This window comes from Leucopleurus acutus, assembly GCF_964270905.1.
Source record: "Leucopleurus acutus genome assembly, chromosome: 10".
NCBI lineage: Eukaryota > Metazoa > Chordata > Mammalia > Artiodactyla > Delphinidae > Leucopleurus > Leucopleurus acutus.
Window position 1 is genome coordinate 64,643,310 of NC_139153.1, and position 24,538 is coordinate 64,667,847.

The 24,538-nt window shown below is 45.8% G+C and overlaps 2 protein-coding genes across 4 annotated transcripts in view; one reads left to right on the plus strand and one right to left on the minus strand.

Annotated features, from left to right (window-relative positions):
• Nucleotides 1-24,538, plus strand: part of RPS18 (ribosomal protein S18) — a 148,655-nt gene that overhangs the window by 120,197 nt on the left and 3,920 nt on the right. The window contains exons 1-2 of one of the 2 annotated variants that reach the window (XM_082848579.1): nt 23,626-23,665; nt 24,134-24,232. In XM_082848579.1, coding sequence (XP_082704705.1) covers nt 23,663-23,665; nt 24,134-24,232 — 102 coding nt within the window. In that variant the 5' untranslated portion in view covers nt 23,626-23,662. Of the gene's footprint in view, nt 1-23,625; nt 23,666-24,132; nt 24,233-24,538 lie in introns of those variants that run through there. The other variant, XM_082848580.1, reaches the window with a different exon arrangement.
• VPS52 (VPS52 subunit of GARP complex) lies at nt 2,384-23,511 on the minus strand. 2 transcript variants are annotated; one of them, XM_082847712.1, is made up of 20 exons: nt 23,156-23,511; nt 22,236-22,320; nt 22,030-22,082; nt 21,774-21,849; nt 21,517-21,584; nt 21,050-21,225; nt 20,516-20,666; nt 20,133-20,233; nt 19,889-20,021; nt 19,685-19,742; nt 19,184-19,317; nt 18,585-18,740; nt 18,008-18,126; nt 17,607-17,730; nt 17,221-17,316; nt 17,003-17,110; nt 16,711-16,776; nt 3,629-3,740; nt 3,293-3,411; nt 2,384-3,087 (listed from the first exon to the last, which is right to left on the minus strand). In XM_082847712.1, exons 1-20 carry the CDS (start codon nt 23,243-23,245, stop codon nt 2,941-2,943), a joined length of 2,172 nt encoding a protein of 723 aa, XP_082703838.1. In that variant the 5' UTR covers nt 23,246-23,511; the 3' UTR covers nt 2,384-2,940. The 2 variants fall into 2 exon arrangements, with proteins under 2 accessions (XP_082703838.1, XP_082703837.1); XM_082847711.1 differs by having other exon boundaries at nt 23,051-23,511.

Here is a 24,538-nt window from a genome sequence, read left to right on the forward strand (position 1 = left end):
CACTGAGTAGATATTTCCCAGAGAGTCTAGTTAAGAAATAACTCAGGACAAGCTGAGGGCACAGAGGTGTAAAAATAGAGGGAAATGATATTTCTTTAAAGGACAGAGATCCCTTAGCATTGGGGCGCTATTACAATCCATAAGGACACCTCCAAGTCTTTCCTATATGACACTAGGTAAAGACAGGGACCGATGTGCCAGATACAGACACGAGTCTTACAGGTTAGCAAAGGGAAGGAGGATATTGACACAGTCCCGTCCTAAGGAGTGATCCCTGATGCTTCTGGGTCTGTGAGGCCAGTGTGTCTGTCATCAGCAAAAGGAAAAAAGTGAAGGAGAAGCTTGAGGGGCGGTGATGTTAGCCAGAAGTTATGAGTTTCAGCCTGGGGATCACAAGGACCCATCGAAGCCACAGGACTGAATGTTGTTAGACTGAAGGAAAAGTCCCTCAGTTGCTTCAGCTTGAAGGGAGCATGAAGGGGGCTCTTCAGCAGTCGGCCAAGTTTGAGCGGATGAAGAACTCCATCCCCTGGTCGATGCTGCCCCCTGGAGGTCTATATAGGTATCGCGGCTCCCTTTCACGCGATTCTGTCGCCTTTTCGTGCCCTCCTGGGACCGTTGGGTCAGAGGGCTCCTGTGGATTCCCGGAGCAGTTCAATGTCCCCGAAAACTGTGTGCTCCAATGTAACTTTAATGCCTCCAGGCTCCAGAATATGAGCCTCCTCATATTCCAGCAATGCTCCTCAGTGAGGCCTGCAAGAAACCGTGCTTATCAGTCCAGCGTATATACTTAGGTTCAGGGATGGACAGGAGAAGGGAAGGGCCGAACTTCGAAAACCAAGGTGCCAGCATGCACAGCCCTTCTCCCATCGGAGTATTAGTTGACTTTCGATGAAGACACCTGTCTCAGGAATCTCCCTCGTGGGATATCCAGAGACCCCCTTCTCAGAAACCGCTCTGTCAAAGCAGCGTATGTCTCCCTAGTCCCAAGTCCCAAATCCTGGGCCCTTCTGTGCTCCTCGAGCTGGGGCAGGAATCAGGTCAAATGTGAGAATATCTGGATCCCCCTGGTGGTGGTGGGGTTGGTGGGTAGTAACGGGACAGGAAGGTGGAGGCGCCCAGCGGTGAGCTCGCGGTCCCCCAGAGCCCAGCACACAACCGCCCAGCACTGGGCAGGCCTCAGGGAATGTCTGGGGCGAAGAGTCAGGCAGGGTAAACCTGGAAGGACGCCGAGTGGAGGGGGAAAGTGGTGGTGACACCGGGTGAGGTCAGTTAAGGACACTGTCCTGGTTCTGCCCCGGAGGCGTCTGAGGCAGTCAGGAGCCGCCCTCAGTCCCCACCATCTCTGCACCCTCCCCGGCTCTTCAGTCCTTGAGACTGAAGCTCAGAGATATGGGTCCCAAAGCCAATCAGAGCGCTGCTCTCAGAGATGGGGCGGAACCCCAAAACGGCGGGAGCCGGAGAAAGCGGCTCCAGCGACCCTGCCACGCCCCGCCACCGCACCCCCCCCCCCACACCCGGCGGCAGCCAATCGGCAGGGCCCGCGGGCAGAAAACGGTCCAGCTCTGCCTCGCTCTGCGCGGTCCTCGCTTTCAGCCACCCGCGCTCAGGCCATACGCGGGACCCCTTTGTACTCTTATTCTCTCTGCCTCCGCGGGCGGGCTGGGCCTGCATCCAGAGTGCCGAAGCGGGGCCTGGGAGGGAATGATTAGGCTATAGGGGCGGAGGAAGCGTCGCCAAATTACCATTTTCCCCTGACTGCCCAGGCCTTCCCCCTTAGGAATTAAGGCGCCCCCATGTCTCCCCAGTCTAGAGTCTGAGTTCAAACGAGGTGTACAGGCAGCGGCAGCAGGCAGGCGCCAAGTCATAGAAATGGATGAGATGGTCACACTGCAAACCTGGCCTACTAATGCCCCAGTGGTGTGGGTACCGCAGCCCTCTAGCAAGTGGCTGTGACAACCACATCAGAGGAGCTAGGGAGCTGACAATGAAGGAGAGGAGGCAATCCCAGGGTCAGCCTGAGGAGGCAGGAGGCAAAGAGAGCTGGTGTTGGTGTCAGGGAGCCAAGGCAGACCTTGGACAGTGCCCAAGGTGGCACAGCCGTTGATGCATCTGCCACCTTAACCAGGGCCATTTCCTCCACCAGGCTGGTTACTCATGAAACAGTCTCCACCCTAAAAGCACTACAGCCACTCTTTTGGCCTGAGGTAGCTAGAGGTGAGAGGTAACCGTGTGCCCCTACTTTCTGGACACCCACCAGAAGGGATGTAGGCCCAGGAGGTAGTCAGAGAGCAAAGATGACCCTGGAGCAGAGATGTGGCTACTTGAAGGCCCCAGGAGGAAGGAGAAAAGAAATGGGAAAAGAGTGTTATGTCATGTTAAATATTTATTGTTTTCTGCAGACTGACCTTGGTGTAACTCTCAAGCCAGGAGGGGACTGGTTAGTGTTCAAGTTGCTGAGATCTTAGGTCAAAAAGCTACAGAAAAGAACTCACTTTGAGGGAAAAGAAAAAAAAAAATCAACCATTATGAGGCAGTCTCCCCTTGCCACACCAATTCGAAGAGTCAAGGCTTCACACCTCATAACATGGTGACAAGAGCTCAGTGAACCAGAAGGTTTTACTGGGAGAAGAAAAAAGCCCTGGGGGTGGGGCAGTGGAGGGAAAGAGAGGAATGACAAAACTGGAAAAATAATAAAGGTCATTTTGGAAGCCCAGGAGGAAGTGGTCCTGGGAAACCTGAAGACATGGGAGATTCTGAAAGCCAAAGGGATTCAGCTTATCCTGATGAGGCAGGGTCCTGGGAATGAAGGAAGGGTGAGGCATGTCAAGGACCTGGGAGGCAAGGGAAGAACTGGAAGGGGGCCCCCAGGTGAAGAAAGGTATGGGATGGGGCACAGAAGTCCATGGAGAGGGCTGGTGGCTCCCAGGGTCCGGCGCATCAGAAGTTGGGCTTGTGCTTCTTGAGCTCCACCATGAGGTGGTGGATGTTGATGAGCTCGGCCCGGGCAGGCAGGGCTCGGAGCTGCGGCTGAGACAACACCCGGTGGAAGCGATGATAGAGCTGGATCAGCTGGGTCAGCGCTCCCTGCTCAGAGAAAGTCACAGAGGGATGAGAGTTGGGGTGGGCTAAGGATGATGATTAGGAGTCAGGTTAGGGCTCATCCAGAACTTTGGGCACAGCTAGTAGTTGAAGATCAAGGGTCATTTGTATGATTCTGAGCCCAGAGAAAAGAGGGGGGAAAATCAGTGATGGGGTAGGGTGGGAGTGGGGACTGGGAACTGCAGGTCACCTGGATGATACTGGTTCCATTTTTGAAGTTGGTGAAACTCCGCATTACATCCTGACTCAGAGACTCCACTGATGATTTCCAGGAACTACCAAAGCCACGGATTAGCTGAGTAACCCGGGCTGAGAGTAGGAGGAAAGAGATCATGGCTAAGTGATATTTGATCCCTCTACGTCTTCCCCAAGGCATAGCCATCCTCACCATGCAAGCCCTCTTTCCTAGTGTTCTCCCAACCCACTCTTTCCTGCTCGACACCCTCCCCATGTAATCTGCATCCTTGAATTTTTCTTTTCCATTCACCCTTCCACTGACCCCATCACAACCACCCCATTCTCAGACCTTCTTCCCCTCGAAGTCGTTCGGCTTGTCCACGCTCAATCAAAGCCTCAGCTTCCTTCACAAATGCCACCAGACCCCCAAAGGGGGGAGACAGCAATTCTTCAATGAATTCCTGTAGAAACATACACACATACAGAGTTGAGTTTACTGGTGTTGGCAGATTTTCCCCAATTCTGGCATCATGCCCAACTTGGTCCTTAGAAAATTCCCATAACAGAACAGCTAAACTCTGCAAAGGTCATATACTTTAAGATACTGCCAGACTCACAAGAAGTAGGGGAAATCTCCAAGGATTACCCTCCTCAAAAAAAAAATTTTTTTTAATTACATTGGAAAAAAATTGAGCTGGGAGCAGAGGGCTGGAACCAGAGAAGTGGACAACTGGGAGAGGCAGGGCTACCAGAAGGCAAGTGGCCATGGCAACTCTGCTATCGGGAAGCTAAGCCTGATGCTAGCCTTGAGTGGGGATGCTGAGCCTGGTCTCTCACAAGAGCCTCAAAGAGGTGCCAGTGTAGACCCAGGTGGACGGCATCTTTCAGCTATTGCAAAAGGAGAGGTAAATCTTCTCTGAAATCTCCTCGATCCCAATTTAGGCCCCTATGACTGCTTAAGACCAAGAAAAGAACTCAAAGATCACCAGTCACAGAAGAAAGCAAGCTACCACGAGAGTCAGCACAGACAATAAGCAATGGACTTAGACCTCCAAAGACTGCCAATGTTAGAACTGTCAGATACAGAGCAGCTGTACATTCTGTAAAAACTGTTCAAAGAAGTTAAAGGTACAGACACAAACATGACCAATTAACAAGATTAGGAATGGAAAGACTTGAAACAAAATGGAATTTTAAAGAAATGATTTAAAAATTTTTAAAAAGTCAACTGGCTGAATCGCAGATTAGAAATACCTGGAAGCATGATAGAGCAAACTGGAATTTATAATTAAAGAACTGACTCAGAATGCAGCACAGACAGATAAGGAGATGGAAATTTTTGAGACACTGATAAGTACAGAAATCTAATGGTCTAGGCAGTGATCATTGATGCTACTGGCAAAAAGAGAGCCAAGAAGACATTATGTGCCCCTGATAGACATACACACCACTACCTCTCAAATAGCCCTGTAAGAAAAATCTAATTGGAACCTGATCAAATCTTTCCATCGAATTACACATTTATGGGAAAAAAGGAATAGTTTAGGCATGCCACGGAAGGCAGTCAGCAAAATCCAGACTGTACATCATTCTACATGACAAATGACTCCATTTCTTCTACAAATAAATTGCAGAGCGGGGCAGGGGGGTAAGATGGAAGGGAAATCTATAGATTAAAAAGAGACATGTGAAAAAAAAGAAAAAAAGAGAGACATGTACGGACGCATATGGATCCTGACTTGAACCACTGTCTATGAGATAACTGGGGATACCTGAATACTGGCTATTTTGAGAGTGTTTTTTTTCTTTTTTTGGCTGCACCACACGGCTGATCTCAGTTCCTCGACCAGGGATTAACCCTGGGCCACTGTAGTGAAAGCACCAAATCCTAACTACTAGACCACCAGGGAACTCCCTGAAAGTGATCATTTTTTTTAAGTGTGATAAAGTATTGTGGTTTTTAAAACACATCCTGATACAGATGAAGTGATGGGGATGTATGGGATTTAATTCAGGGACTTCCCTGGTAGAACAGTGCTTAAGAATCTGCCTGCCAATGCAGGGGACATGGGTTCAATCCCTGGTCTGGGAAGATTCCACATGCTGTGAAGCAACTAAGCACGTGTGCCACAACTACTGAGCCTGAGCGCCACAACTACTGAAGCCCGTGCGCCTAGAGCCCACGCTCAGCAACAAGAGAAGCCATCACAATGAGAAGCCCACACACCACAATGAAGAGTAGTCCTGCTCGCCACAATTAGAAAAAGCCCAGGCGCAGCAACAAAGACCCAACGCAGACAAAAAAAAAAAACTTTTTAAATTCAAAATCACTGTGGGTAGGGGGGACAGGTGGGAGAAGGATGAACAGTGAATGTTGATACAGATGAAACAAAACTGTCTGTGAGTTGTTATTGGTTGAAGATCTGTGATGGCCCCTGGGACTTCACCATGCTATCCTCTATATAGCATGTACATTTGAAATTTCCCAGAACACAGAGTTAAAATGAAAAAGCAAACAAACAAGTAAAAAACAATGGAAGGGAGGAATTAAAATAGGAAAAGAAAAAACAAAAAACCCAACCCAAATAGTAAGATCTGGTAAGGTGAAAATGAAACTTTTATTCCATTTAAAAATAAACTACTTCCACTTAAAAATCTTTTGTGGAATCTAATATGGTACAAATGAACCTGTCTACAAAACAGAAATAGAGCAGAAGCAAGAAGAACTACAATCCTGCAGCAGGTGGAACAAAGACCACATTCACAGAAAGACAAACAAGATGAAAAGGCACAGGGCTATGTACCAGATGAAGGAACAAGATAAAACCCCAGAAAAACAACTAAATGAAGTGGAGATAGGCAACCTTCCAGAAAAAGAATTCAGAATAATGATAGTGAAGATGATCCAGGACCTCGGAAAAGAATGGAGGCAAAGATCGAGAAGATGCAAGAAATGTTTAACAAAGACATAGAAAAATAAAAGAACAAACAGAGATGAACAATACAATAACTGAAACGAAAAATACACTAGAAGGAATCAATACCAGAATAACTGATGCAGAAGAAGGGATAAGTGACCTGGAAGACAGAATGGTGGAATTCACTGCTGTGGAACAGAATAAAGAAAAAAGCATGAAAAGAAATGAAGACAGCCTAAGAGACCTCAGGGACAAAATTAAACGCAACAACATTCACATTATAGGGGTCCCAGAAGGAGAAGAGAGACAGAAAGGACCAGGGAAAATATTTGAAGAGATTATAGTCGAAAACTTCCCTAACACGGGAAAGGAAATAGCCACCCAAGTCCAGGAAGTGCAGAGAGTCCCATACAGGATAAACCCAAGGAGAAACACGCTGACACACATAGTAATCAAATAGGCAAAAATTAAAGACAAAGAAAAATTATTGAAAGCAGCAAGGGAAAAATGACAAATATCATATAATGGAACTCCCATAAGGTTAACAGCTGATTTCTCAGCAGAAACTCTACAAGCCAGAAGGGAGTGGCATGACATACTTAAAGTGATGAAAGGGAAGAACCTACAACCAAAACTACTCCACCCAGCAAGGATCTCATTCAGATTCGATGGAGAAATCAAAAGCTTTACAGACAAGCAAAAGCTAAGAGAATTCAGCACCACCAAACCAGCTCTAAAACAAATGCTAAAGGAACTTCTCTAAGTGGGAAACACAAAAAAAGAAAAGGACCTACAAAAACAAACCCAAAACAATTAAGAAAATGGTAATAGGAACATACATATTGATAATTACCTTAAACATGAATGGATTAAATGCTCCAACCAAAAGATATAGGCTTGCTGAATGGATACAAAAACAAGACCCATATATACGCTGTCTACAAGAGACCCACTTCAGACCTAGGGACACATACAGACTGTGAGGGGATGGAAAAAGATATTCCATGCCAATGGAAATCAAAAGAAAGCTGGAGTAGCAACACTCATATCAGATAAAATAGACTTTAAAGATTGTTGCAAGAGACAAGGAAGGACACTACATAATGATCAAGGGATCAATCCAAGAAGAAGATATAACAATTATAAATATATATGCACCCAACATAGGAGCACCTCAATACATAAGGCAACTAACTGCTAACAGCTATAAAAAAAGGAAATCGACAGTAACACAACAATAGTGGGGGACTTTAACACCTCACTTACGCCAATGGACAGATCATCCAAACAGAAAATTAATAAGGAAACACAAGCTTTAAATGACACAACAGACCAGATAGATTTAATTGATATTTATAGGACATTCCATCCAAAAACAGCAGATTACACTTTCTTTTCAAGTGCGCACAGAACATTCTCCAGGATAGATCATATCTTGGGTCACAAATCAAGCCTCAGTAAATTTAAGAAAACTGAAATCATATCAAGCATCTTTTCTGACCACAACGCTATGAGATTAGAAATCAATTACAGGGGGAAAAAACATAAAAAGCACAAACACATGGAGGCTAAACAATACGTTACTAAATAACCAAGAGATCATTGAAGAAATCAAAGAGGAAATCAAAAAATACCTAGAGACAAATGACAATGAAAATACGATGATCCAAAACCTATGGGATGCAGCAAAAACAGTTCTAAGAGGGAAGTTTATAGCAATACAATCCTACCTCAAGAAACAACAAACATCTCAAATAAACAATCTAACCTTACACCTAAAGGAACTAGAGAAAGAATAACAAACAAAACCCAAAGATAGTAGAAGGAAAGAAATCATAAAGATCAGAGCAGAAACAAATGAAATAGAAACAAAGAAAATAATAGCAAAGATCAATAAAACTAAAAGCTGGTTCTTTGAGAAGATAAACAAAATTGATAAACCATTAGCCAGACTCATCAAGAAAATGAGGGAGAGGACTCAAATCAATAAAATAAGAAATGAAAAAGGAGAAGTTACAACAGACACCACAGAAATACAAAGCACCCTAAGAGACTACTACAATCAACTCTATGCCAGTAAAATGGACAACCTGGAAGAAATGGACAAATTCTTAGAAAGGTATAAGCTTCCACAACTGAACCAGGAAGAAATAGAAAATATGAACAGACCAATCACAAGTAATGACATTGAAACCGTGATTAAAAATCTTCCAACAAACAAAAGTCCAGGACCAGGTGGCTTCACGGGTGAATTCTATCAAACATTTAGAGAAGACTTAACACCCATCCTTCTCAAACTCTTCCAAAAAATTGCACAGGAAGGAACACTCCCAAATTCATTCTATAAGGCCACCATCACCCTAATACCAAAACCAGACAAAGATACTACAAAAAAAGAAAATTACAGGCCAATATCACTCATGAATATAGATGCAAAAACCCGCAACAAAATACTAGCAAATAGAATCTAACAACACATTAAAAGGATCATACACCATGATCAAGTGGGATTTATCCTAGGGATGCAAGGATTCTTCAATATATGCAAATCAATCAATGCGATACACCATATTAACAAACTGAAGAAGAAAAACCACAAGATCATCTCAATAGATGCAGAAAAAGCTTTTGACAAAATTCAACACCAATTTATGATAAAAACTCTCTAGAAAGTGGGCATAGAGGGAACCTACCTCAACATAATAAAGCCCATATATGACAAACCCACAGCAAACATCATTCTCAATGGTGAAAAACTGAAAGCATTTCCTCTAAGATCAGGAACAAGACAAGGATGTCCACTCTCACCACTATTATTCAACATAGTTTTGGAAGCCCTAGCCATGGTAATCAGAGAAGAAAAAGAAATAAAAGGAATACAAACTGGAAAAGAAGTAAAACTGTCACTGTTTGCAGATGACATCATACTATACATAGAGAATCCTAAAGATGCCACCAGAAAACTACTAGAGCTAATCAATGAATTTGGTAAAGTTGCAGGATGCAAAATTAATGCACAGAAATTTTTTGCATTCCTATACACTAATGATGAAAAATCTGAAAGAGAAATTAAGGAAACACTCCCATTTACCATTGTAACAAAAAGGATAAAATACCTAGGAATAAACCTACCTAGGGAGACAAAAGACCTGTATGCAGAAAACTATAAGACACTTATGAAAGAAATTAAAGACAATACAAACAGATGGAGAGATACACCATGTTCTTGGATTGGAAGACTCAATATTGTGAAAATGTCTATACTACCCAAAGCAGTCTACAGATTCAATGCAATCAAGATCAAATTACCAATGGCATTTTTTACAGAACTAGAACAAAAAATCTTAAAATTTGTTTGGAGACACAAAAGACCCCGAATAGCCAAAGCAGTCTTGAGGGAAAAAAACAGAGCTGGAGGAATCAGACTGCCTGACTTCAGACTATACTACAAAGCTACAATAATCAAGACAATATGGTACTGGCACAAAAACAGAAATATAGATCAATAACAAGATAGAAAGCCAGAGATAAACCCATGTACCTATGGTCAACTAATCTATGTCAAAGGAGGCAAGGATATACAGTGGAGAAACGACAGCCGCTTCAATAAGTGGTGTTGGGAAAACTGGACAGCTACATGTAAAAGAATGAAATTAGAACACTCCCTAACACCAGACACAAAAATAAACTTAAAATGGATTAAAGACCTAAATGTAAGGCCAGACACTATAAAACTCTTAGAGAAAACATAGGCAGAACACTCTATGACATAAATCACAGCAAGATCCTTTTTGACCCACCTCCTGGAGAAATGGAAATAAAAACAAAAATAAACAAATGGGACCTAATGAAACTTAAAAGCTTTTGCACAGCAAAGGAAACCATAAACAAGACAAAAAGACAACCCTCAGAATGGGAGAAAATATTTGCAAATGAAGCAACTGACAAAGGATTAATCTGCAAAATTTACAAGCAGCTCATGCAGCTCAATATCAAAAAAAACAAACAACCCAATCCAAAAATGGGCAGAAGACCTAAATAGACATTTCTCCAAAGAAGATACACAGATTGCCAACAAACACATGAAAGAATGCTCAACATCATTAATCATTAGAGTAATGAAAATCAAAATCAAAACAATGAGATATCACCTCACACCAGTCAGAATGGCCATCATCAAAAAATCTACAAACAGTAAACGCTGGAGAGGAGGTGGAGCAAAGGGAACCCTCTTGCACTGTTGGTGGGAAAGTAAATTGATACAACCACCATGGAGAACAGTATGGAGGTTCCTTAAAAAACTAAAAATTGAACTACCATATGACCCAGCAATCCCACTACTGGGCATATACCCTGAGCAAACCATAATTCAAAAAGAATCGTACCACAATGTTCACTGCAGCTTTGTTTACAATAGCCAGGACATGGAAGCAACCTAAGTGTCCATCAACAGATGAATGGATAAAGAAGCTGTGGCACATATATACAATGGAATATTACTCAGCCATAAAAAGAAATGAAAGTGAGTTATTTGTAGTGAGGTGGATGGACCTAGAGTCTGTTATACAGAGTGAAGTAAGTCAGAAAGAGAAAAACAAATACCGTATGCTAACACATATATATGGAATCTAAAAAAAAAAAAAAAAAAGGTCACGAAGAACCTAGGGGCAGGACAGGAATAAAGACACAGACCTACAAGAGAATGGACTTGAGGACACAGGGATGGGGAAGGGTAAGCTGGGACAAAGTGAGAGAGTGGCATGGACATATATACACTACCAAATGTAAAACCGATAGCTAGTGGGAAGCAGCCGCATAGCACAGGGAGATCAGCTCGGTGCTTTGTGACCACCTAGAGGGGTGGGTTAGGGAGGATGGGAGGGAGGGAGATGCAAGAGGGAAGAGATATGGGGATATATGTATATGTATAGCTGATTCACTTTGTTATAAAGCAGAAACTAACACACCATTGTAAAGCAATTATACTCCATTAAAGATGTTAAAAAAAAACTGCAGTGAAAAACTGATAAACTTATGAATTTCAAAACCTCTCAACTACTGATAAGTAGACAAAAAAAAAATCAGTAAAAATATAGGTGATGTGAACATCAGAATTAAAGAGCTTGATTTCCACACCTGACAATCAAAGAATACACAATCTTCTCAAACATACATGGGGGACTTTCCTGGTGGTCCAGTGGCTAAGACTGTGCTCCCAATGCACGGGGCCTGGGTTCGACCCCTGGTCAGGGAATTGGTTCCCACATGCCGCAACTAAGAACCGGTGCAGCCAAATAAACAAATTTTTAAAAATTAAAAAATTTAAAAAAACATTGGACATTTACAAAAGTTGGTCGTGTCCTAGGCCAAAGCAAATATAAACAAATTTCAAAAAATTTTCAAATTTCAAATATTCAGTACCAAAAGGCCACATTCTCCATCCACAATGCAATTAAGTTAGACATTAATAACAAAAAGATAAAAAACTACTTTTGGAAATTTTAAAACACTCCTCTAAAAAATCTCATGGATTGAAGATGACTGAAATATAAAAATTCTTAGAACTGAATAACAAAATTGCTACATACTCAAACCTACAGAACTCAATAAAAGGAGTATGTAGAGGGAATTTCATAGTATTTTTTTTTAAATGGCAGTGCCACAATTTTTTTTTTTAATTAATTAATTTATTTTTGGCTGCGTTGGGTCTTCATTGCGGTGCGCGGGCTTTCTCTAGTTGCGGTGCGCGGGCTTCTAATTGCGGTGGCTTCTCTTGTTGCGGGGCACAGGCTCTAGGGCACACGCGGGCTTCAGAAGTTGTGGCGCGGGGGCTTAGTTGCTCCGCGGCATGTGGGATCTTCCCGGACCAGGGCTCGAACCCATGTCCCCTGCGTTGGCAGGCGGACTCTTAACCATTGTGCCACCAGGGAAGTCCAGGAATTTCATAGTTTTAAATCTTCCTGGATGTGTGTGCTGGCAAGTTCTAAGATACTTCCAAGGAAGAGATCATTTCAATCTCAGACTCTTTCAGAATAAAAAGAGGAAGGTGTTTCCTTCCCACCTTCTTCTACAAATCCAGTATGACTTTGGTACCAAAACCACACAAGTACAAGTACAAGAAAAGAACATCACAGGCCAATCTCACTTCTGCACAGAGAAGCAAAAATTCCATATGAATTAGACCAAATCCAGAATGGTTTAACATTCTAAAATCTACAAATGTAATATATCACACAGTAGATTTTTTTTTAAATTGAAGTATAGTTGATTTACAACATTGTGATACTTTCAGGTGTATAGCAAAGTGATTCAGATATAGATATATATACAGATAGATATATACATTCTTTTTCAGATTCTTGTCCATTATAGGTTATTACAAGATATTGAATATAGTTCCCTGTGCTATACAGTAGGTCCTTGCTGTTTATTTTATATATAGTTGTGTGTATCTTAATCCCAAAGTCCTAATTTATCCCACCCATGACATAATAGATTTTTAAAAACTTAAATATATGATTACCTCAATGTATGCAGAAAAAGCACACATTCTTGATTAAAAATTCAATACCCATTCATGATTTTTTAAAAATTAATAACTTTTGGCATACTAGGGATCGAAAGGAATTTTCTTCACCTGATAAAGGATATCTATAAAAAACCTACAACAACAGTACTCTTAATGCGGAAATGATGAAAGCACTCCTTTTAAAATTAGGAAGAGATAAGCATTCTCACTATCACCACTTCTATTCAACCATTCAGCTTTGTACTGGAGGTACTAGCCAATGCAGTAAGAGAATAAAGACATAGAGAAATTAAATACATAGGGATCAGAAAAGAAGAAATAAAACTGTCACAATTCAGAGATGATGAATGCCTACAAAGAAACACACACACACCTCCAAAAATATTATTAGAAATAATTTAGGGGACTTCCCTACTGGCGAAGTGGTTAAGAATCCGCCTGCCAACGTAGGGAACACGGGTTTGATCCCTCGTCCAGTAAGATCCCACATGCCGCAGAGTAACTAAGCCCATGCATGAGCCACAACTATGGAGCCCGAGTGCCACAACTACTGAAGCCCACGCAACTAGAGACCGTGCTCCACAACAAGAGAAGCCAACGCAGTGAGAAGCCCGCGCGCCGCAATGAAGAGTAGCTCCTGATTGCCGCAACCAGAGAAAGACCGTGAAAGCCTCCACGCAGCGAAGTAGACCCAGCACAGCCTAAATAAGTTAAAAAAATAAAAATAAAGTTAAAATGATACTTAAAAAAAAAGAAAGAATTTAGGAAGGTGGCTGGCTATATAATCCATGTACAAAAATCAACAGCATTTCTACACACCACTTCAAACAAGTAAATTTCTTTTTTAAAACACAATCTTTAAGGAACAACAGTTTATTTAAAGGACAAATCCTAAAAGAATAAAGTCCAAACAGAGAGAAAAAAAATGTAGTTATTATTTCTAGTAATTCCTAGTATTATTCTTAGTAATTATCCCTAAATAAATGTAGATTTACTTCTAGTAGGAAAAACTATGATAAAAACTCTTAGCGCAAGAGTGATTAAAAGGAATTTTCTTAACCTGATAAAGGGCATCTACAAAAAAACCTACATCTACATTACTCTTAATGAGAAAATGATAAAAGCATTTCTTTTAAACTCAGGAACAGGATATTATTCAACTATTAAACTGTCACAGAGTAAAAGATCAAAGACATAAGAAATTAAAGGTAAAGAATTGGGAAGGATTTATGAATTCCTAGTAGGACTAAAGCTACATATTACACCTACCTAGGAGCAATTCTAACAAAAGGTTTGCAATATCTTTGTGCTGAAGACTATAAAAGGTTATCAAAAGACAATAAAGAATATATTTAAAAGTGTAGAGAGGGGCCATGTTCCTGGATGGGAAGTTTCAATATCAAAAAGTATCAATTCTTCTAAACTGATCAATGCAACTACATTCAAAATCATTAATGAGCTTTTCTGAAAACTTATAAGCTTATCATAAAATTTACATGAAAAATCAGAAGGCCATAATACTCAAGATAATCATGAAAAAGAAGGTAGGAGAGGGAAGTCCCTGGCAGTCCAGTGGTTAGGACTCCGCACTTCCATTGCAGGGGCATGGGTTCAATCCCTGGTTGCGGAACTAAGATCCCACAAGCTGCATGGTGCCACCAAAAACAAAACAAAACAAACAAAAAAGAAGGTAGGAGAATTTGTCCTAAAAGCATGATAATTAAAACTGTTTTGCAGGTAGACAAATTGATCAATGGAATAGACTAGAGGCAAGAGGCACATGTTTGTGGAGTTTTGCTGTGTGACACAGACAGGACTACAGATCAAATGGGGAAAGAAAGGGACTTCCTATAAATGGTTCTAGGCCAATCATTTTTCCAAATAGAAATTAATTAGTATCCTACCTCACATCATACACAAAAATCAATTCTAGGTAAATTTAGGGCTTAAAAGTAAAAACCAAAATTCTACAATATTAAGAAGAAAATGCAGTATAATATTTTTCTGGCGTTGGGGTAATTAGGGATTCCTTAAACAAGACACAAAAATAAGGATTATTAAATCCATCAAGTTACAATTAGAAATTTCTGTTCATCATAAGACAACATAGAAAAAGTAAAAAGGGGAATTCCCTAGCAGTCCAGAGGTTAGGACTCTGCACTTTCACTGCAGAGGGCCTGGGTTTGATCCCTGGTCAGGGAACTAAGATCCCACAAGGCTCGCAGAGCGGGCAAAAAAATTTCTTTAAATAAAATTAAATCAAAAAAAAAAGTTAAAAGATAAAACACCTCCTGAAAGGTATCTGCAACCTATACAATCAACAAAAGATTAGTAGGTAAATGTATTAAGAACTCTTATAAATCAGTAAGAAAAACACAAACAGCCCAAGTTTTAAAAGGTCAAATGCTGACAGACACTTTACAGAAAAGAAAAATTTGTATGGTTATTTAACATTTGAAATGATGCTCAATCTCATTAGTAATCAAGAAAATGCAAATCAAGCTCCCAGTGAGACACCTACCAGAATGGCAAAGATAGTCTGATCTACCGTATGTTGGAGAAAATGTGACTCATTGAAAATTCTTATACATTTCAGGTAAGGAATAAACTGGTCCCATCACTTAGGAAAACAATTTGGCATTGTCTCATAAAGTTGAATACTAGCATTCTCTAGATGGAGCAAGCCTACTCCTACCTCCAAGAGAGATTCTTTTTTTTTTTTTGCGATATGTGGGCCTCTCACTGTTGTGGCCTCTCCCGTTGCGGAGCACAGGCTCCGGACGCGCAAGCTCAGCAGCCATGACTCACGGGCCCAGCCGCTCCGCGGCATGTGAGATCTTCCCGGACCGGGGCACAAACACGTGACCCCTGCATCGGCAGGCGGACTCTCAACTACCGCACCACCAGGGAAGCCCCGAGAGAGATTCTTGATAAAACTTTTGATATATCTATGTGTGCTAAAAGACATAATTGTTCATAAAACAATGCTCACAGGAGCAAGAAACTGAAAATAATCCAAATGTCCTCTGTTATATTCACACAATGTAACATTATATTGCAGTGAAAAAGAATGAGCTACATGGGCTTCCCGGGTGGCGCAGTAGTTGAGAGTCCGCCTGCCGATGCAGGGGACACGGGTTCGTGCCCCAGTCCGGGAAGATCCCACATGCCGCGGAGCGGCTGGGCCTGTGAGCCATGGCCGCTGAGCCTGCGCGTCCGGGTCCTGTGCTCCACAACGGGACAGGCCACAACAGTGAGAGGCCCGCGTACCGCAAAAAAAAAAAAAAAAAAAAAAAAGAATGAGCTACAGCCATATGTCATAACAGGACAATACTAGAAAAATTATGCATGAAATAATCCTGTGATTCTCGCTTTTATGGCACTCAAACCCAAAACCAAATAGTTAGTTTTTGCATACCTATAGCTCTATTTTTTTTTTACTTTTTTTTTTTGGCCACACCATGCGGTATGCGGAATCTTAGTTCCCCAACCAGGGATCAAACCCGTGCCCCCTGCAGTGGAAGTACAGAGTGCTAACCACTGGACCACCAGGGAAGTCCCTATGGCTGTATTTTTAAAAGCCAGGGCATGATAAAGACAACATTTAGGTCAAGAGGTGCCTCTATGTGAGACGCAGGGTAATGGGGTGGGGTTTATTGCCAAGGTGTGTGGTAGGTTCATGGATGTCTATATCATTAAAAAAATACAAAAGAAGGGCTTCCCTGGTGGCGCAGTGGTCGAGAGTCCGCCTGCCGATGCAGGGGACACTGGTTCGTGCCCCGGTCTGGGAAGATCCCACATGCTGTGGAGCGGCTAGGCCTGTGAGCCATAGCCGCTGAGCCTGCCCGTCCAGAGCCTGTGCTCCGCAACGGGAGGGGCCGCAACAGTGAGAGGCCCACGTAGCTAACGGCCCCTTCTGTCTCTCTCTCTCTCTCAACTAAACAGCACATGGGACTATTCCTTTCCTCTTCCCCATACCCCTACCTGTGTCCGAGCATTGAGCAGCTGTTGGAAACTTTCAACCTCTTTGCTGTCATCCGCAGCCCGCTCCTAAGGGAAGACAGAGGGAAATCTCAAGTTTGGGGAGAAGCTGCCCTTCACGTCAGAATATCCCCTTCTCCCCACATTTACTGTACATAGCCAGACGCTGTGCCAGTCTGCAAGAATAAAACACCAAACAAAGCCAGCATAATCTTTGCCCTCGTGGAGGTAACGGAGCAGTGGGGGGAACCCAAATTCTCCAGGGACGGAGACAAGGAGAAAGGGCTTCAGGTACCATCAGCACCCCCAGCATCATGTCGTAGTTGTTGATCAGAAACACAAGCTGCTCCTTCCTTGAGGAGAACTCGGCTGCCACTCGGAGGACAAAATTCTCCACCTCCACCTGAAAAAATGAGAGGAGGAGGTGATAGGAGCAGGCAAGGGCCCCCACCTCACACTCCAGCCCCCTGCAGCAGCGCTGTGGCTCGGAAACCTCTCCCAGCCGCCCCTCACCTGTAGCTGGCCTAGCAGCTGCATCGTCCGTTCATTGGGAATCGTCTGATTGATGCTGACAAGAGCCGAGGAGAACTCTGCATAGCGGCGTGTGATCTGGGAGAAAGAAGGTAGGAAGAAAAATCAAGCCAACCCCCTGACCCAACCCATGAAACCCCCAACTCCCTTGAAGCTGGCCAACCGGTCTCTGGGTGACTCCCACCTCCAATCCCTCCCCCCACAGTGCCCAACCCACCCTGAGTCTGACCACACTCCCAGACTGCCCCTCACGCAGTGTGGCTAGCTGTCCAGCCAGGCCCATAGACACAACCGTGAACCTGGGTGACCCCTGCAGCGAGGCTTCGAGCCCTGCCTTTGAACGGCCCATTACCCCTGCCCGCCCTCACGTAGTGAGGCCGAGTGTCCAGCCCCCCGAGGCGCTGAGGGTCAGTGCTGCGGACACTCTGGACGTTCATCTCCAGGATCAGTTCAAACCGTGGCCACAGCAAGGTAAGCACTTGTTCCCAGTACCTGTGGGCTTGATCAGAATCAGAGATCTGGCAAGGAACGTCAGGGGTGGGGGCCAGGGGGAGGGTGTGTGTGCGGGAACCCTGATCGACAGGTGATAGCTGGTGGAGGCTGGAGTGGGTGTGAAAGGTGAGTCTGGAAGCAGCAGTACTGCCTCTAGACAGACAAATGGGAACAGGGTCAATGGTTCAGGTCAGGAGGAGCCCACGGGTCAGAGCAGGCTGGTGCAAGACCAAAGATTTCAAGGCCAGTGGAACATCAAGGACCAGAACTCAGCGACCTGTCCAGGGCAGGAACATCCCTCTTGGCTGCAATGTTGCGGAATCGGAGGACAATATGGATACAGAGAAAAACAGCAATGGCATCGTAGCAGTCAGTGAGGTAAGACTCCAGGTGTTTCTGTGATTTAGGAACAGGCAGGGGATTGGAAGAGAGCATCTGTTACTTTGCTTTTCTCAGTGGCCATGGACAGATGCTTGTGCTCCCCTAGGGACGTGGCACTGGGGAGGGGATCTAAATGGGAAATGCTCCCTCCTTCCCTGCCCACTGGCCACTCGGGTGGTCCTGCAGCCTTGCTCCCCAGATCTAAGATCACAAGCCCATCATAGCAGAATTCAGGGCTGAGCACCAAGGTTTAGGGGCCCCTGAGTTTTCAGGTGCTGTCACCTGTGTGTCCCCAGGAGCCTCTGGGACCCCAAGCTTTGATGGTTTCATGGGGAATCACACAGCGAGGACGTGCCTCATGCATTTTAGAATGAAGGGATCCTGGTTTCAGTAACCCCAGGACTGTGACCTCACTGTGGTGCTGACAAGAACTGGGGACAGAGTTTTAAGAGCCCGGGAGCGAGGGAGCCTACCAGGGTCATGCTGAGCGTGCGGCCCATGACTGCGTGGAAGAGGTCGTGTGCAGCCGAGCCAGACACAACAAAGAATTCACAGATGAAAAGGTATTCACGGCAGGAGTTGTCGAGGAGGGCGTAGTGCTGGCTGCGGAAGAGGGCCTCGAAAGGATACTAGGATGGAAAGGGTAAGAAAAGAGACAGACGGGATGGACCCCAGTACCAGCAGTCCATGGACACAGCTGGGAAATCAGCAAACCTGGGTAATGGGAGCTCAGGAGACCCTCCCCATCTACCCCTAGTCCAGGCTGCGAAAGAGCATCCTGAATGGGTACTGAAGAGGTAGGGGGAGGGGGGGGCACGAGAAGACGCCGCCTCCACCTGCTGTTGCTGCTCCCATATCCTCCTTCACACCTGCCTCATGACATATCACCCACCTCTCCCCTCTGTACACCCTAAGTCAATGGTCCCAACCCTCTTATCACAGAACACTGGGGTGACTGGAGAAGGGGACTCCCACGGGCCTGCAGTGGGGGAAGCTTTGCCCTGAGGTCTGTACTCGGAGTTCTCCCGCCCCCACCCCCACCCCGTTGGCTAAGGCTTGCTCCTCCTCCTACCCTCTGTTCTCCCCGCTGGGCGGTGTGGGGCACAAGGATGGGGGCTTCCAGTTCAGTGGGGGAGATGACAGAGCCCCGGGTCCCCAGGGTGAAGATGGTGTTCCTGCTGCGGAGGGACGGCTTTGAGAAGAATCGTGGCGAGTCAGAGTCAAGGAAAACAGTCACATCACAACTGTGATGGAAGGTCAAAGACTCAGGACCTCCAGGGGCCCTCAGCAGCCAGACACAGCCCCAGGGTCCCTCTTTCCCAGTTCTGGGGCCCCACTTCACCTCACATCAGTGAATGAGCCCTAAGGAGCCTCTACACCCCCTAACATCATATGCAAAACTCTGTGTCAAGATGATCTGTGCATTTTTCTGGGGAGGGAGGCCACAGCCTTGATCACATTCTCAAAGGTTTTGGTCCCACAGAAAAAGGTAAGCAGCAGTGCCTTGGAGGCTGGAGCCCGAAGCCCCCTCACTCTCCAGACCCAGCATGAGGGCCCCTCAGCTCCAGGATATCTTTCTTGGCTGTATCTTCTACACCCATTAGATCATCCTTCTCAGCGACCTCCTCATACTAGAGAAAAGAGCAGAGAGAACTGGGAACCATCGCTTCCCAAAGTGCAACAAAAAAATGTCTTTTTATCCTGTCCCCCATTGCCCCGTAGCTGCCCCTCCCCGCAGCCCAGGGGCCCAGGACTGCCTCTCCCTCCGTGACCTCACCTGCACCTTCATGAGCCGCCCCAGGTAAGAGCGGTAGTAGGACAGGTAGATCTTGCTCAGTGTCTCCACATACTCATCCCTGATCTCCTTTGCGGTGGCCCGTTCGTTGCCCAGCAAGAACTGATAGAAAAACCTGGAGATGCCAGGGACCAGTCAGTCTCCCTGACGGCCCAAGATGCCTAGCATCATGCTGGGCTGCTCAAGGGCTCCGAGGCCACCCCCAGCCCTTCGTTTGGGCGACAACCTGTACTTCAGCAGGGCCGTCTGGGGGATCTGATAGTTGGTCATTGGTTTTCTGAAGGAATAGATCTTCTGAAGGATGAACTCTCGGATCTTCGTCACTGCCTAGACATGGGGGACCAAACACAGGGCATGAAGCTGCAACCTCACTGTTTGGGAATTACTGAGGGAAGGAACAAATGTTGGATATGGAAGGAGGAAGAGTAGAGAATACCTCTTTGATATTTCTTAAGACTTTCAGGGGAACCCAGAGATGTGCTCTGCTAGGTAAAGGCAAGGTGAAGTTCTTGGGCACAGGCTACAATGAGCTTTGCCAGGGCAATTCAGGGTGGACTTCTCAGGGAGGCTGGTTTGAGTAGTCTCTAGGGTATCCACCCCCCTCCCCACCTTGATCCGGAGCCTGTCGAGCACGCCTCGGACGTCTGCACAGGCCGCTGTGCCCCTAGCCTCCTGCTCTCGGACTGCAGCTGCCTTGGCATCCAGCTCCTGCAGCTGCTCCAGGAACCGGGGCTCTGTGACTGGTGCCTCCAGAATTGCCCTGGGGAGCAAGGAGGGGTGGGATGGGGGAGGAGGGAGACCCAGACACCCCTAGACTCTAAACCATACCCCTGGCATCCAGCCTCTGTCTCCTCTCCCTTCTTACACTGCATCATAGAGTCAGGACACACATACAAAGTTTTCTGTTCCTAGACACACACACCTCCACCACCCACATAAGCCTTGGACCCCCTTCTCTACGCCCAACCCTGGATGATTCCTAATCTTTGATGCCTAAAGCCTGCATCAAGGTTAGGAAGCACTGTCAACCCACTCATCAGTTTCTGGAAGTGACGTGATGGAGACCCATGTGGTAAGTAGGGTAGGTCGCTCCAGCCCATCTACTTGGTACAGACATTATGCCCCTTCAAACTGATGACTCACGTGACCAGAGCAGAGGGCACCACCAGACCATCGACAAGCTCCCCGAGTTTCCCCCGGACAGCCTGGCGGTTTCGAAGCCGAATGTTCATGGCTCCTGACTGTTCCTGCAGTGTCCGGATCTCAGAGCTGATGGAGCTGAGATCACTCTGAAAAGCTCCCAGCATCTGCTCCATGCGCTGGGGGAAGGTGGAAGTGTTACTGAATGGCCATAGGGTTGGTAGGGGACGAGGGGGCCACCCAAGTTTCTTGGTAAAATCTCCAGTATCTATCAGTCCAAGGGTAGTGGATGATAAGGGAAGAGGTACCTGAAAGATCACTGGCAAATAACATCAGTCATAGCGGCAACAACAAAAACAGCTGCTGAGGTCACCCTGAAAGTGACTCTAACTGTCCCCGCCTGAGGCTGATGATGTAAAGAAAGGTCCCAGAGACCATGATCTGGGCTCAGGATTATGAGGGTTACTAACCTCAAGGACAGCATCACAGGCTGTGATCTGGTTGTGCAGAGATGCTATGTTTTCACTCTCTTGGATATCTGACTCACAAAAAGTCAAGGGGCCTCACTGTGGAGATGGAGATCCTCAGACCCGCAGGACCCTCCAATTTCTCCCTAAGTTGACATAAACCTCAGAGAGAAGATGGCAGCCCCAGCTGGGCTGTCAGCACCATGCCCCCCAAAATGCCCATTTTAATAACACCACCCTTTTTCTCTGCTGGAGGATACAATCCCGAATGGATTTCTGCTCAATCTGCTGTAGCTCCAGCTCAACCTGCTTTGAATAGTGACGGAGATCCACACCCTGGGAGGACAGAAACGTGACAGGTCAGGAGGGAGTCAGTGAAGGGATGCTGGAACACAGTCAATGAAGGACTAGAGAGTAAGACATCAAGGTGGTATTAGAAGAGCAAGAGATTGTTTTCTTCTTTTCTCTGAGGGGAGAGTAAGTGGAGGGACAGATTAGTATAGTGGAAAACCTCACCGTTTTAAGAGCTTCCTTTACTAACTCATCCTCCAGATTCGCCTGAATGTGAACTGCAAATAGAAGTTCATCATAAAGGTCCATCCAGCTCCTCCACAGCTCCATCCCCACATTGAACATCCACTAACCCCTGCCCTAGTACTTCCAGCCCCCATGCCTCTCAGGTTATAGGAACTGCATCCCCCCACCCCCGTGCCATCACTTACCATCCACTTCATCCAGGATGAATTCATCAGAGGTGATGTCCAACTCTCCAAGCTGCAATGGCTCCTGAAGACCCGGACCACCCTCCTGGAGAGGGACAGGTTAACGGGAAAGCAAGGGGGAGAACAAAATACAATGGGATAATCACCAACCCTTCAAGTGGGGGAGAAGGACTTTCACTGGGGAGCCATAGGTAAATACTGAGTCCAAAAATTCCAAAAGCCTCATATTGTCTCAGTCTTACTGATTGGGGCTGATGGGTAGGGAATATGACCAGCAGACAGGCAACCCAGAAAGGGCGGAGGTGACCAAATGAGGAAAATTAGGAGATGCAGAGGACAGAGCAGAACCTGCAGTTGAATTTAAGATCTCTAGACTCCTGCTATCTTAGGTGTTCTATCACCATCCCACTCGGGAGCCCCAGCCTTTCTAGAAATGCCAACTAACCTATAGTGTTTACCTACCTGCCAGGTGCCATCTTATTTGTATTCATTTGCCTAATCCTAACCGACAATCTATACAGTAGGTCTTATTTTCTTCACCTCATAGGTGTGGAAAGTGATGGCACAGAGGGACTAGTTAACTTGCCCAAAGACACACAGTGTAAGTGGCAGAAATGGAATTAGAACCCAAGCAATCTAATTCCAGAGGCCATGTTCCTAGCCGTTACTCTACACTGCTTCTCTATTCTGCCCAAACATCTGGAGATTAACTGAAATTGTGGCCCCAGAACCTGAGTCTCGGCCATTCTGGTCCCCGCTCAGGTTCAGGTCCGATTCCAGGAAGGTGTATGGAGAGCCAAACCGGGTAGCATCACCGGTAGCAGCCGAGCTCCCAACCTTGTGCCTAAACCCAGCCCAGGCCTTTCTGACGTGAGGAGATCGGACGAGACTCTGGAGGAGAAACAGCCCTGCGTTCTCACCAGCGGGCCCTCCTCCTCCTCCATATCTGAGGCTCCGGCCCGCAACACCAGCTCCCGGGCGGCTGCAGCCATGGTCGCAGCGGCGGCCATTCCGCGCAGCCTCACTTCCGGCAGCTGTCAGGCGAGTCTGTTCCCCGGAGTGGAACTACAAGTCCTGGAGTGTCTTGCACTGCGCGAAATCGCTCCCAGATATTTGAGTTAAATTGTTTGCCTCCAGCCTTTCCCTTTCAGCTCTAACCGCTTCACCCAAGTGCAAATGGGAATCGGAAGTCTTAAGCACGATCTCAATCCGGAACCCTCGTTGCTCTCACACCCAAGAACTTTACGAACACGTAAAGAAAAACCGCACCGGAAGTCTTGGCTCCCAACTCAGACTCTTGCACAGTTTCCGGAAACTCCTCATCAAGATCGCTCCGCCCCTTCCGACGGGTAATGATATAGTGCTGGTACGTCACTTCCCCTCTCTCTTCCACTGGAGGCCTACACGCCGCCGCTGGGGACGCCGCCATGGTAAGACTGGAATCGGTACGGGGATCTGGCGACATCGGAACCGGGGCAAGGAAGGTCTGCTGTCAGGGGGCCGAAAATGTCCTACTCTGGGGGCCTGCAACTTTCTGTGTGGAGCCTTGGATCGCACCCCTGGAAAAGGACGACTAAAGACATCCAGTTCTGGGGAGTGGGGCCGGAGGAAGTCATTCCGCGGGGCTGGAAAGGCTTGGGCGTGAGTGGGGCCCTCCGGCCTCCGCCACTCAGAGTGTACTTTGGGAACGGGCAGGAGACGTGCTTCCTCCCGGAGGTTGCGTTTTTCCAAGCCTGAACACTTGATGCTCCTGCTGTCTGCAGGACTGAGGAGTTTGTTGTGTCGTGAAAACCTGACGGGGGCTTCTTGCTCTCTGTGTGACAAGCTTAACGCTCGTGTTTGAGGTTACAGTTTAATAGTAGTTCACGGTGTCTAATTTCTCCCCGAATCTCTATCAGTCTCTAGTAATCCCCGAGAAGTTCCAGCACATTTTGCGAGTACTCAACACCAACATCGATGGGCGGCGGAAAATTGCCTTTGCCATCACTGCAATTAAGGTAAAGTAGGGTAAGGACTACTTGGGTTGTTAACAATTGAGCTTTCGTTAAGGCAAGGTGGAGGAAGTCCCAACCAGATCACCACATCTGCTGGGTAAAAAAAGAATAGTTAAGAGTGCAACTAGTTCCCTTAACCCCTTAACAATATTTGCCCGAAAAGGTAAGTGATAAAAGCCAAAGAACAGTCTCAGGTCAAGCCAATGTGTTTCACCTAGGGGATGGAGAATGGGTTTGGTTGTCTACATGAATTCACTAAAAACTTTCTGGACCATCAGCCATCAATCAGCTTGTAAGGTCCGTGCTAGA